This window comes from Vanellus vanellus (assembly GCF_965231255.1).
Source record: "Vanellus vanellus genome assembly, chromosome: 2".
NCBI classification, from domain to species: domain Eukaryota; kingdom Metazoa; phylum Chordata; class Aves; order Charadriiformes; family Charadriidae; genus Vanellus; species Vanellus vanellus.
This window is the reverse complement of record NC_138906.1, coordinates 48530255-48544002: the sequence shown is the minus strand read 5'-3', so window position 1 is coordinate 48544002 and position 13748 is coordinate 48530255. Positions and strand designations below refer to the sequence as shown.

The 13748-nt window shown below is 37.1% G+C and overlaps 1 protein-coding gene across 1 annotated transcript in view; it reads left to right on the top strand.

The window, feature by feature from the left end:
* The window catches only part of MRPL3 (mitochondrial ribosomal protein L3), a 32163-nt gene extending 19825 nt beyond the window's left edge, over positions 1 to 12338 (top strand). Inside the window, exons 8-10 of the mRNA XM_082499027.1 lie at positions 1497 to 1574; positions 2583 to 2660; positions 11719 to 12338. Of these exons, the coding sequence (XP_082355153.1) occupies positions 1497 to 1574; positions 2583 to 2660; positions 11719 to 11868 (306 nt within the window). The 3' untranslated portion in view covers positions 11869 to 12338. The remainder of the gene's footprint in view (positions 1 to 1496; positions 1575 to 2582; positions 2661 to 11718) is intronic.
* Positions 12339 to 13748: the final 1410 nt, after the last annotated feature.

The window sequence follows — 13748 nt, the reverse complement described above, 5'->3', positions numbered from 1 at the left end:
AACTCTTCAATACCCAAAATAGTTTGTTGGCTTCTAAGCGTTTTTAAGCAGAGTACAGAGTAATATTTTTAAGTTTCAAACTATAAATAATGTTAGTTTAAAAGCTCTTGGAACAGATTCATTTAAAACTTTGTCCCTATAAAGGTTGCATGATGTTTAGGCTGAACTAAGAGGGCTGTTTGCAAACTAGCTTTGTTATACTGAATTAAGACCAACTGAATCACAGTACAGAAACTGAATCCTCTGAAATGTTCTTAGAGAAATTAAAATAAAAATTAAAAAATATTAATAAATCTTAAGAGAATAGGCAAAAAGGCACCAGCCAATGAAGTTAGAGTAATTGAGATTGTAAAAGTGTACAGTACTGATTTATAGTCCTTCATTTCAGCTGGAAAATGAATTCTAAACCTTGCACTTTTCTCTGAAGAACGTAAATCTGTGAACATACAACACTTGGTTTTAGCAGATGGCATTCATCATTCCAAAATAACCCCTCTTTACTTTTCTCTAAGTTAGAATTTCCTAAGCAGTAACACTGGATGTAATTTCACAAAATACATAGATTGGGCAATAGTATTGGAATTAGGTATGATGAAAAGGAAACAAGGTGAAAGGATGCAGTAGGTGAAAAACGATGCCTTGAATTGTATTTTTCAGTGTAGTGTTGACCACCTCAGACATTTTTGTAATCCTGTGTTGTTCAGTACAGAATCTTGTCCCTTGAATTTTATTGCAGCTGATTTCCTGAAATCATAATTTTCACACAGGTTTAAAAAAAACCCACAACATTATTAATGAATAGTAGAGCAGTGCAGGAAACTGAAACAAATCCCTTGATAATACTGTAGAACTGAAAATCATTGCATTTACTACTGCCTTGCCTTTTCTGCCGTTGTTGTCCAGGTTACACCCAGCCAAACAAAAATGGGATACAGAAACTAAGCAATAGCAGGGAATGTAATTAAAAATTCTGTTCTCAAAAATACATGCTTTAAAAAAATCTGTAAAATTAATGGATTAGGGAGAGGGGACAAGCTACAGTGTATCTTCATTTTGGCAGGACTGCTCTGGACCTCTGTGGTAGCATCCACAAGTAGTTTAGGCAAGTTTCCAGTTGCTAAAGTGTGATGTAGGTAAGAGTCTTGTGTTGACAGTGTTTTTAGAAAAAAACCCAACTTTTCTTGATTTTCACAAAGCGATAGTATGGGATGAGGGCAGATTTTGCTCTGAATCTATACACATTAAGTATTAAGCAAAGCTTAGAATTACTTTTTTGATATAACGGTATTTATAGCAATTCTATGATTGACGTCAAGTATTTCAGATAACGTGTAGAGTAATACCTAACCTCCAGGTATTTAAAATGCTAATCAATATTAGATATTTTCGTTATTTTCAACATGCGAAATACCAGCATATTTTCTTTGATGCTTCTCTTGAGTTTGTAAGTGTACCTCTTGCAGTTACATGATTTTTTTGGCCCTGTTTTTATCTAGAAAGCTGCCAAAGTTTATCGCGGCAAGAAAATGCCTGGTAAAATGGGTAACATCTATAGGACATCTTTTGGATTAAAGGTGAGTTCTGAGTATACTAGAATGTGTATGAGGTGGTTGCATTGCCTACGAATGGACTTGGTCATGTAGCCTTGTGTTGGTGTACTCTCTGTCGTTTCTGTCAGAATCAAGACAGGAGCATCTTCAAGTAAGCAAGCTGGAAAGACAAGAGCAGCAAATGTGTGCTCCTGTCTTGTTGTGGGTTACAAATAAGTTATCTGAACTCCCTGTGCATATGTATACCCTGGGAACTGGGATTTCAGGAGATACTTCCACATCTCATGTGTTTTTCACCATGTCCCTTAACTTCTGCCTTTGAAGCGGGAAAGCAATCAGGTCTTCAGTTAGTGTTTTCATGCCTATTTTACTTGTTCAAACCCAACCCAATTCTGAGTTTTCTGAAGTCCTAACATGGTCCTTCACTTCGTGTGCAAAGAGGGGATTATAGTTTCTGTCTAGATTCTGGTGTATACATAGCTGCAACAATTCCTGGACTATTAGAACAACTATTCTTCATCTCTGAAGGCAACCTCTGCAGTTTCCACAAAAAGCATATTAACATCTAGTTTGCAAAAAAAGGTTCTCTCTGCTAACTAAAACTAATGTAACAGAAAATGTGCATGTTCTGTTGAGCACCTCATAGAATTAAAAAATTAACAAATGGTCACAGTAACATTTGTGTGAGCATATTTGTTTTAATTTGTCAGGTGTGATGTTTTTCAACAGCTGTTGCTGCTAGAGGTAAAAGAGACTTGGGAGCTTGGGTTGGTGTGATGGTGAACAAAGAGCTGCCTTACCAAATATAGCCTGGTCACAAGCCCTTTACAACTGTTTAACAGACTGCTATATTAGAAAGCGAAGAGGAGCATGCGACTGAATTTTGTGGCAAGTTTAGGCCTGTGCAGAACATTCTTCTTCCCCAGAGTACCACCTCCACTTAACCAGGTTGTGCTTTGCTGGACTACTGTTTGTAAAACTGGAAATAGTCTCTAAAACAAGCTCAATGTCTGCATTTTTTCTGTCTTCTAGGTGTGGAGGATCAACACAAAACATGACATTATTTATGTAAATGGGTCTGTTCCAGGTCACACAAATTGTCTAGTGAAGGTATGTTTGCTAGTTGCAACTTACTGGTATTAGTGACTCCCTAGCTCTCTCCAACTCTCTTCTTACAAAAGGAAAAACATTGGTGGAACACAGTCTTCATTTCTTCAGAGTCCCATCTTGTACTATTGAACAATTACAGGACAGTAGGATCAGCTCTGTAAAAGAGGGCAATTAATAGGGGCAGTGGGTCGCTACTTACTCTAAACGGCTCGTTCTTAGCTTTGCGCTGGGGTTGTGCACACCCATGTAGCATACGATAAACCAACACAGTTGCTGTAACTCTGCGGTAAGCGTCTCGGGGCTAGGTCCAGCCCCTTTTAACACTAACCTAAGTCAATAGCATGGTGGTGAGATTTCCAGAATATTATGTAAGGGCTGTATTCGTGAACAGAAATACACAGCAACTACTGCTTTAAAGGTAATGCAAAGCATTCCCAAACACAGTAGCAGTTACCTTTCCAAGGCGCAGTTGAGGAACAGGAGGAGACAGCTGGAGCTCACAATAATGATGTGAATGAGTTCCCTGTGCAATCAGTATCAATGTGTGGGTGTTAATTTCTGTGGCATTCTACAGAATTCATTTCAGTTTTTATGGAAATTGTTTCAGTTTTTCACAGACAATCCTGAAACAATGAAGAGTCCGATATGGGTTCTAACAATGTAAATAATCCACATCAAAGCAAGAAAAGTACTTTTAAGGTTTATTTTCAAAATAGCCTTTTCTTTTTATTTAGGTACATTCTGCACATGTGTTGATTCCTTTCTGACTTAATAGATTACAGGGTATCAAGCATCTTTATGATGAGTGATTATAAAGATTTTGTTGTATGTATACCTATATATCTGATATATATTTTTATATCTTCATAAGCATTCTAGGGATTTAAATGATCCAATTCTTGAAAAAAAAAAACAAACAGAGTTCAGAAAGTTCAGGTACTTTTAACTAGTTTATTTTGTATATTTTACTATGGGCATCCAGTTTCTGTTATGTATTTCCTAGTTGTGGAACAGAACTCGGCAGTTACTGGGCATTAATTAAGCAATGCTAGCTTTCAAATAGGTGTTTTACACACAGAAAAATGAAATTTGGTTTTGTGTTTATCTCATTGGAAATAAGGCCTTTTTTAATGAGCGAGGTATCTCTAAACTGCTTTGGTTATAATATCCAGCCCAAGCCTGGAGAATACATTACACATTTCTCTCCCAGGATGTTTTCAGGATCATTTCTGCAAAATTACTAGGCATGACATCAGTGACATAGAATTAAGACTGTAGTTTGACTGGCTTTTTATCCATGTATCAGACTGAATGACCTTTTCTTCAACTGTGTTCTAAGTATTTTTTCTAATCCTGTGCTATGAACCTGATTGCTATATGTTAGTCTGAGGTTTAATTAAGTGTGAATTTGTTGTAGGATGTTATTTTAAAATTATAACGTATGTATACAAGGTACATAATTTAGCTGAAAAAATGAGTAATGCTTGATGCCCAGATTTTATTCTTTGATCTTAATAGTACTCTTAAGCAAGAGCTAATCGTTGCAAAAGGTTGTACATCTTGTTCTCCTAGTCATGCTGTTAAAATCCACACTTACATGGTTCAGTGGCAACTGCATGTAAGTGTCTCAGATGTCGTCTCTGCAATGATACAACATTTTATGAAGCCACTGAGACTCTGAATGCAGTACGTACTTCTGCCAGCTCATAACTTCTATTCTGACTAGACTCGGTAAATTCATTTTTTTGATTTTTAAGTGAGCTAAGAAAACAAATGTTTATTAAACACCTGTAATATAAACTGTTTTTAAAAGCAAAGCTATGTGTATTAATACCACACATTCTTATGTACACTCTGAAGATCTCATTTAAACAAATTTATGTCCCCTTGCTGGTCAGACACTGCGCACTTCCACTTGGAGAAGAACCTACTGGAAGTGTTACTTGCTTTCTCTCGTGATTGGGTCACTTCCACCTTCTCATTTTCTTTACTCAGACATTACTCTTGCTTAGGCTGGAAAGCATCCCCCTTGCCACCTTGGATTTACTGATTTTGTTCTGAAAGCAGACCTGCTTTTAGTTGAAAAAGATCCTTGAGGCAGCCATACTGCCATAGTCAGCAACTTCATTAACAGGAGGCTGCTGGGCCAAGCTGTCTGAGCATCAGCAGTAAAACAACAGTGTTGATGTCTGTGATGTGAAGAGGATAATGGACTTTGATTGCCATGGCAGTCTGTTGCATACCAGTTAAGTGCTTGCGATGTCCAGGGCTGATTTCTGTTCAATCCATTCACCATGGATGATCACGGAATCACGGAGTTTTCAGAGTCGGAAGGGACCTCTAGAGATCATCTAGTCCAACTCCCCTGCTAAAGCAGGATTTCCAAGAGCACATTACTCAGGACTGCATCCAGGCGGGTCTTGAAAATCTCCAGAGAAGGGGACTCCACAACCTCCGTGGGCAGCCTGTGCCAGTGCTCTCTCACCCTCACCGTAAAGAAGTTTTTCCATGTATTTGAACGGAACTTCCTATGTTCTAACTTGTGCCCATTGCCCCTCGTCCTGTCACTTGGAACCATTGAAAAGAGCCTGGCTCCATCCTCCTTCAACCCACCCTTTAGATACTTGTATGCCATAATAGGGTCTCCCCTCAGCCTTCTCTTCTCCAGACTAGAGAGTCCCTTTCCTCATAAGGCAGATGCTCCAATCCCTTAATCATCTTAGTTGCCCTTCGCTGGACTCGCTCCATTATGGTTTTGGGTTTTTTTCAGGTAAACTTAATCAATTATAATTATTAACTAAGTGGCAGAATGGACATTTTTGACTGCTTTACTAAGTCTTGTACGTGAGGTCTACAAGATGTAGAATCTGTATTAATTGTATTTGGAAGTTACCTTTGTATGAAAATGTTCCAAGTCATAGTTACCTACAATTTAGAAGTCCCGAGTATCTTCAAGTATGCATTTTGGCGTGCACATTGCAGAATTGCAGCCAATTCTGTTATTAGAAATGAGGGTTGAGGATCCATGGGAAGAATAAGGGATTTCATCCCTTAGAGCTCTTTGAGTAACTTAATACAATATTTGAAAGATCTCGATCAAAGTACTTCACAATCAGACTTTCACGGCTTTTTAATAATAAATAATCCTGCTTTGAGATGAAGATACAGGAGTTGGTATTATTACTATTAGGAAATAGATTTGAAAAAAATTGTTTCCACTTGCATATTTGGTGTGTGGAGAGAGTATGTAGTCAGCAACAGTTCATTTCAGTTCTTCGAGCTGGTGAATCCATTTTGTTATTTTTCTTCCATAAGCCACAGGAATTACATGTATTAATTAAAAAAAAATAATCTCCCCTTATATTTTCAAATACATCTCTGAAGAGTAGAGAAAGCTTTAATTAAAAAAGCATGCGAAGCAATACTATTTGGTATGTGTTCTCTAATTTCTGAGGGGTTTTGCTCTGTTTAATCTTGCTGCACTCATCTGTAGTGTTTTTAGTTTGTGTCTTATGCTTTTCTTCCAGGGTGTTTTCATGTTGGATATAGACTTCGACATCCTATGCATTGTTGCGTATCTGTTTGGATCTGTAGCTGGGGAGAGAAATTATGGGATATTAGTGTTCATAATTACTGTTCATTCCACTAAATGCCTGCCTATAATTAGGTAGGACTAATGTCTAGGGGATGCGGATCTCTCTGTCTTTGAGCTCAAAAAGTGGAATATCACGTAATACTTTTCTCTCGTGTATCTCTAAGAGGAAGGCATTGGTGTTCAGTACCCACTCTGTGTTGCTTGGTAACCATTAAAACCACAGTCTACCTTGAAGCATTTATTTATTTTGTATGTTATGTATTTTTGGAAACTTAGTGCATCAGCAATGTATCCAGACTGAGATGAAGCACGTAAATTTTTCAAGTTTCATTTTCAGCAGAAAAAGTGCACATTAGTAGGATTGATGGATTCCCGGTTTAATTAGGAATCAGTTTTCATTTGATATTGCACACTGAAGCATGCCGGTAAATAACTGACATAAGTAATGCTTCCAGCCAACTGTAAAACTAATCAAAAAAGCTTACTTTAGCATAGATTTCTTTCTCAATGACAAGGTCTCATAAAATTAAGAAACTTCAGCGCTATGCTGGAATACATGGAGTTTTTCTGTTACAAGAGCAACATTGCAGAGTGAGCATCTGTAAATTATTGTGTTGCGCCTATCGCGATAGCCCAACTCGGGTAATACCTGTTTCTCTTGGTGTAACCTCTTAGATTACAAGGCCTAGAGTTACCATCCATTGTGTTGATCCTCTAGAAAAAAAGCTAATAGTTTTTTCTTTTGGGAGCTTATGACTCAATTTCTCTCACAAGTGAAGTTAACTCTTCTGTCATTCACGAGAGAAGCACAAGACTAGTTCCCTTTTTAAACAGGTGCTTTTTAATGGAGGGGATACTGTAATATGGTATATCATAAGATGTTATAGTTTGTATTGGATAATGTTTTATACCTGTCCTAATTTTAAGGCATCTGATTTTCTTAGGACATAAAATGTTGATCCCTTTGAATATATCACTTGTAGTGAAAGCAGAAATTCTGGCAAATCTATGTAACCCGTAGAAAAGTCTGTAATAGTTTGCATCCTACTTATCTTGTATAACACTTGCCAACATTACTGTCTGTGTTTCTAACTGCTGATGCCAGAGTTTGGGTGTGCTGAGCTCAAAATAGGGACATGCAGATATAGTGGCATGCCTTGACATCTTTCCTGTTTCCTGTCTGGGACTTCACACCCCATGATAGAGTCGTGTGAAGGTAGTTTTTTTAAGGTTTTTTTGTTGGGTTTTTTGAAGATGAAGGCTGGTCAGAAATGGTTCTTGAATTCAATTTTCTGCCTAGCTTCAGAAAGAGCTGAAGTAGGGAATGTATAATACCTGAGGAGATAATTTCTAACATTGTGTATATTTAAACACATTTTCCTGTTTACCAAACAACTTGCATTCTTTGCTGTGGTTGCTAACACAGCCTGAAGCCCTGTTAAACTGCAAATGTGAGTTGTGATTTAAGCATCAAGTTTTGATGCTTGTTTAAGACCATATTAAGTACTTCGTGCTGATAGGTTTCTGAATTTTTATTTGTTTATACTACCTGTTACGCTGTCAATATATGGGACATGCCTCTGTGCGGTTTATTAAGTGTCTGCAAAACCCCATATGACTGTTTTAAAGGTTTAGTGACAAAATCCCAACCAGCTCCAATATCAGCTTTCTCTAGTATTTTTCTCAATACAAAACTTCACAGAGAATGTACTGTAGTATATATACATTATCTATCTATAGTATAGTGTACTATAATATATAGCAGTATTAATAAAGTAGTTAACCAAGCCAAGTGTTTATGTTACATTGAGTTATATAGTGAATGCTTTTATGGATTGTAATAACCAGTTGGGTGCTCAGCCCGATTCCTTCTGTGTGTGAGAGCTTAATTCACAGGATTTTAGTAACACATAGCATTAAAACTTATTCTGATGTCATAGTGTTCCTCTTTTTTTTTTCTTTTTTTTTTTAATAGTATATTGAGTGGGATCAGTGCTGTCCATTGTAATCACATTGGATTTATATTAGCAGGAAACCTGCAGAAAAATACTTGTTGAAAGTTTAACGATGTCATGTCTAAGATTTTGACTTGTAGACATCATTTTTTTCTTAGGGCTTAAAAGCAGTTATGAGAGAAGATTGCATGTTAATTTGTACAGTCTTACTGTAAAAGCTTACCAAATCAATTGCTTGTAATGCAGTTTCAGCATAGAATGTAAGAAATACTTTATGAACTTCAAATAATTGGGAAGGAAGAAAGTGAAATGTTATTTGGTACACTTTTATATTCTTTGCTGTGAGGCATTGTTTTCATAGAATATCTCAAGTTGGAAGGGACCCCTAAGAATCAAGTTTTGGAGCTGTAGTGTAGGGAGAAAAGGAGGGGAAAGGGGGGAAAAAACCTCGTGGGTTGAGATAAAGACAGTTTAATAGAACAGCAATGGAAAATAATAATAATAATAATGGCAAAAGAATATACAAGACACAAGTCACTCTCACTGCTTGGTGAATTGGTTGCCCAGCTTGACCTGAGCAGTGATCGTGGATCCCTGCTCCCTGGCCAACCCCCGTTTATATATAGAGTGTGACGTCTATGGTATGGAATATTTCACCGGCGATTCCATTGTTCTGTCTGTGCTCCTTCTCAGCGTCTATGGGAAGCTGAAAAAAAGTCCTTGAATAGTATAAACATCACCTAGCAATAACTACACCAATATGCATTATTGACATTCCTTTCATACCAAATTTGAAACTCAGCAATCACTAGAAATAAAACTAACTCTATCCCAGCTGAGACCAGAACAACTGTTACATGGTTTCAGTTGCTAATAGGTGCTTTCAGATGTAAGTTAATTGAGTTCTTCCTTTTGATAGGAATAATAATAATCTGTCTAACAACTTTTGGAATTTAGAAGGGAGAAAGAGGTGTGTTCATTCAGTTTGGTATTGAAGCTCTAAGATGGTGCTTCAGAAGTAGAACTTAAATTGCATTTGAAAGCGGTGAATGTAGAAAAAGATGGAAGGAGAGCTGTAGTTTTCACCAGTCAAAAGAAATACTGTGTCAATTATACCAATCAAAAGAAAGAGCATATCAGAAGAAAATAATGTTAACATCAGATGTGGCTTGTGCTTCTGGGATCTGTCAAGCTTCTGAGGAGTTTGGAAGGGGCAAAATGAAATAGTATTGTACTCCTCTGACAGCAGCAATGGTCTGTTGAAAATGTTTCATAAAAATCTACTTTAAGAATTCTTCTTATCGCACAAGAGGCACTATCTGCAAAATGCCACTTGACATTAATATGTAAAATGCAATGTTAAAGCTGAACAGATATCTTACATTTATTTAGAAGAACTAATACAGGACAAAGATGAGGCAGTTGGGTTTGCCTTCAGTTAAGAGTAGATGTCTTAATCCTGAGTCCTGTGATAAGAAGTTGTTTTAAGAAAAGGAAAAAAAATTAAATTCCTTTCACTTTCCAGGTGTCCAAAACTGTAATAACACAGTCTGTATGTAAAAGCACATGTTATTTCATTATGAGAATAATCCAAAATGACAAAAAAGTACACATGGAAAACATTTTAATAATATACATATGAAATAAGTAAGTTATCAGAAATAAAATTATTTATTCTCATCTCTCTAATGTTATTGTAACTTATGTAGAGACCATGGGGGTTTTTACTGTTGACAAAGAAGGCTTATGATGTGTAATAGGATTAGGGAAAAAAAGAGAAAGGGGCAAGGGAAATAATAGGTAACTGCTGAAGTTATTAAAACGTGTTTTCGTATGGAAAAAGAAACAGCCCTGTATTGAAAGGGAAGGATGACTTCTCAGCCTCAGCAGTTCAGATGGCACTGCTGAACCTATCTGGCTGAACTCGCTGCTGCTGGAACTGTTGCAGCAAAGGTCTTTGGACTTGGACCTCAGCCTGGTTTATTCCGTGTAGATATGTCGTGAAAATTGCCGTCTACCCAGGCTACAGGTACTTTAGTATTTGTGCATGGCAGTTTACAAGTGAATAGAGAACACTTTTAATAGGGAGGTGTCTGGTAGAAGAGGAATGATGTACTGAAAAGCTAAGTAGCCATCCTAACCAACACGTGTGGAGCCCTTCACCCCCTCATTCTTAGTAAAAGGTTTTCTTTTGTTTATCAAGCCTGCAGTTAGAAAACTGTTGCAACTTCCTCAGGGGAAAAACAAAACAAAACAGTTTTTCAGCAGCTGAAGTTTAAGTCAAATTTATTGTGCGCTTCATCTGCAGGAATCCTGGTGGACTTTGGGAAAGGCTCAAGTAATAGCAGATATGAATCTGGTAAATATAGTGCTGTCAGAACAGAACTGTCAGTGGGCATAAAATTGTTTTATTTAATTTCTGGCATAAATCACAATTGTCTTATGTAAGGTTTTTGTCCAACCAAGTAAGAACAAGCTTCCTGTTCTTTAAAAGCCCACCAAAAAAATAAGAGGAAGATCTTATCTTCTCTATAATAAAATTCTGTTTAATCTGTTTGTACTTTTTTTTTTTTAACCCACTTGAGTATAGTGGCTGAAAGGGATTATTACAGCTCAGGAGGAAGATTATAGGTAACAATATAGAAATGAATAATTTCATTTTAAATAAAATTTCACCGCTTGAGAATTTGTAGCTCTCTTTTTTTCTTCAGAGATACCAGCTTTCTATCTTCTACCACAGACAAACTGCTTTTTGCTGATAATTCTAGCTACTAATTTTCTTCAGAGATTGGAGTTTCAGGGGCTAGATTTTAAATCTTTTTACATGTAGAGAGGTCAGTAAAGGAAAGTTACTTCTCTGTAGTACTACAGATCTTGGAAATGAACTTTCTTAAAGGCTCGCGTTCTACAAACTTGGGTACTGATTCCTGGGTGAAGAATTTTAGATGCTTAACGCTGCAGTCACTGAACAGCTCTGCAGTAGCTGGAGGGACTGAGTACCACACATGCACATATCTTTGCAAAATTAGTTGCCATAATTAGTTTGTATCGTAAATACGGAAGCATGTCTTGGTTGTTGAAGAGGTGATTACACTGCATAATATAACTTGATATGTCATGTAGGAAAGTACTGTGGGATATAAACAGTTTAAAGAAGCCATACTTACATTTGTTTCAATGACATTTTAAAATATTGAGCAATGAATTCATGAGAGTAGGTTTTGATTCAGTATGATACAAGCAAAAATTCTCTTTGGGTTTTTTGTTTTATTGGGTTTTTTCAAAAGCTCCTTAGTGACAGATACAAAGGGTTAAATTCAATAGCCAGGACTGATATTAAAATAACTGATTATTATACATGGAATTCTTCAGATAAACAAGTGTAATGTGAACATGCGTGGATTTTTTCTTCTGCATGCAAGGTGATTTCTTTACTTTCTAGTGTATCTCTGTCTGAAAGGCTTTGGGAAGATTTATTAACACCACCCTTCCTTCTCCTACTTTTTAGGTCAAAGATAGCAAATTGCCTACTTACAAGGACTGCAATAAAAACCCTCCGTTCCCTACATTTTTTGCTGATGGAGATGAAAAACTGCCAGAAGATTTGTATGATGAGGAGATTTTCCAGTTCACGGATCCATCTGTCACATATGCATAATGTTCTTCACATCTTTGAAAAAACACAATTTTGTTATTTTCTCAAACTTTGCAATGCTATATAAAAGTAAACCTATGAATTGCAGTCTGGCCAACTGACTTCAACACTTCAGATATTGCCATTTTGGTCAGGTAATAAGATTTACCTCTGTCAACTTCAAACCTGTATTTAAAGCAGCAGGTGTGTCTGAGGGGCAGGTTGTAAAGCACACCAGTTTGTCTACAGTGCTTTTTCACTCTGTCACAGGCTGTGAAAAGTTACGCATTGCTGAAAAGCTGTTGTTTTGAAGATGGTTCCATTTAATTTTTTTAATGCTACCAAACTTTCTGTTTCTCTTTTGTGGGAAGTATTCTGGCCGACTCTGATAATCAAAAAAACTTTCAAATCTGCTTTGGCATCTGGGGAGATGGATAAACATGATGTGAGTCCAACTTTGTGAAGAATTATCCAAAATAAAACAGGAAAAGGCATTGCTCTGTAGTAGCATGAGGTTATTTTGTTTCCTTCTTTTCACCAGAGCTCTTTCTCTCCTTTTCCTTTAATGTTGTGTTGAGTTTAATGTAGCAGACACCCAACATTTTCTAGAGGAAGGGTGATGCCAACCACTGTCTCTTCAGAGAGTTCTGGCAGTGTTTGTGGTGAGGGGGTGTTCGGATGGGAAATGTTCAGTAACAAAGCAGCACTAAGACTGCAGTGGCCACCTGTTTGTCGCCTTCGCTGACAGCTTGTTCTGAACTTCACAGAGGATCCCTTGCATGATCTCTGGAGAAATACTTCCACATCTACAGTTGTCTCTGTATTGGATTCTTATACTGTTACGGGAGAGCTATTACAAGGAAAACAGGCCAAATGCGAAGGACTTGTCTTCATGATAATGGTTATTTTTATTCTATCCCACCTTTATATAATAGCTGGAATCAATACGCTCCTTTTATTTTTCATCTTATGTAATTTACTATTTATAAGTCTGATCTTTTGAATGCTGTAAATCCTCTCATGTACAGAAGCTGTCAGTGCCATCTGAGCACTTACTTACAAGCCCTGCAATAGTTCAAGAATTTGCATATGCTGAGCTACCGTTCATCCTGTGGCAGTGCTGTCTACTCATCTTTGCAGCTTCATCACAAGACACAAACTATCTAAAGTAAATATGAGATTTCTAAAGACCTTACTAATGCTATCCAGTCTAAAAGGTGATGTCCTTGTTATTATGGTGTCACTCGGTCATTGAAGACGTTTTTAATTTTTTTCGTAATACTTTGCAGAAACCACATACCATCTAAAAGAGGCTGTATATAGCTACTGGGTTGTAGTAGATCAGGAGGGATCATTACAGGCTGTGGTATGGAAATGTGAACTGGTAAATATCTACATTGTAGGGTATTTTTAGCTGGATTCAATCAAATTAAAAATGTGATTCAAATGGGTGCATCAGAATGCTGAATAACAGTACCACCTTGTGTTTTGTCCATGATACCTGTAATGAGTGCAACCTGTCACCCGTTTCAGTTGCCATTTCCTGAAGAGTTGTTTGGTGTTCAATCTCCTGATTACAAAATAGATTTTAAAAGTAACAGCATTTCAGGTTTACTCGCTGTCAAATGCATGTCAATCAGGGTGTGTTCAAATGAGTAGCCTGCTGTCCTGCTCTGGTTTGTCAGATAATTCTGGTACACTATGCTTTCCTTGAGGAGCTTTGGTGGTGGTGGTTTGTTGAGGGTTTTTTTGACTTAATTGATAATGATCCTGGACTATCACTGAGATGACCACCCAGAGAGATGCTTTCTTCTACTTGGTTTCTCAACCAGAAGTTCCAGGACTGTGGGATCCTCTCCTGTAAGTTGTTATATTTTGGGTTTGCTTTCAGTGTATGCCTTAGA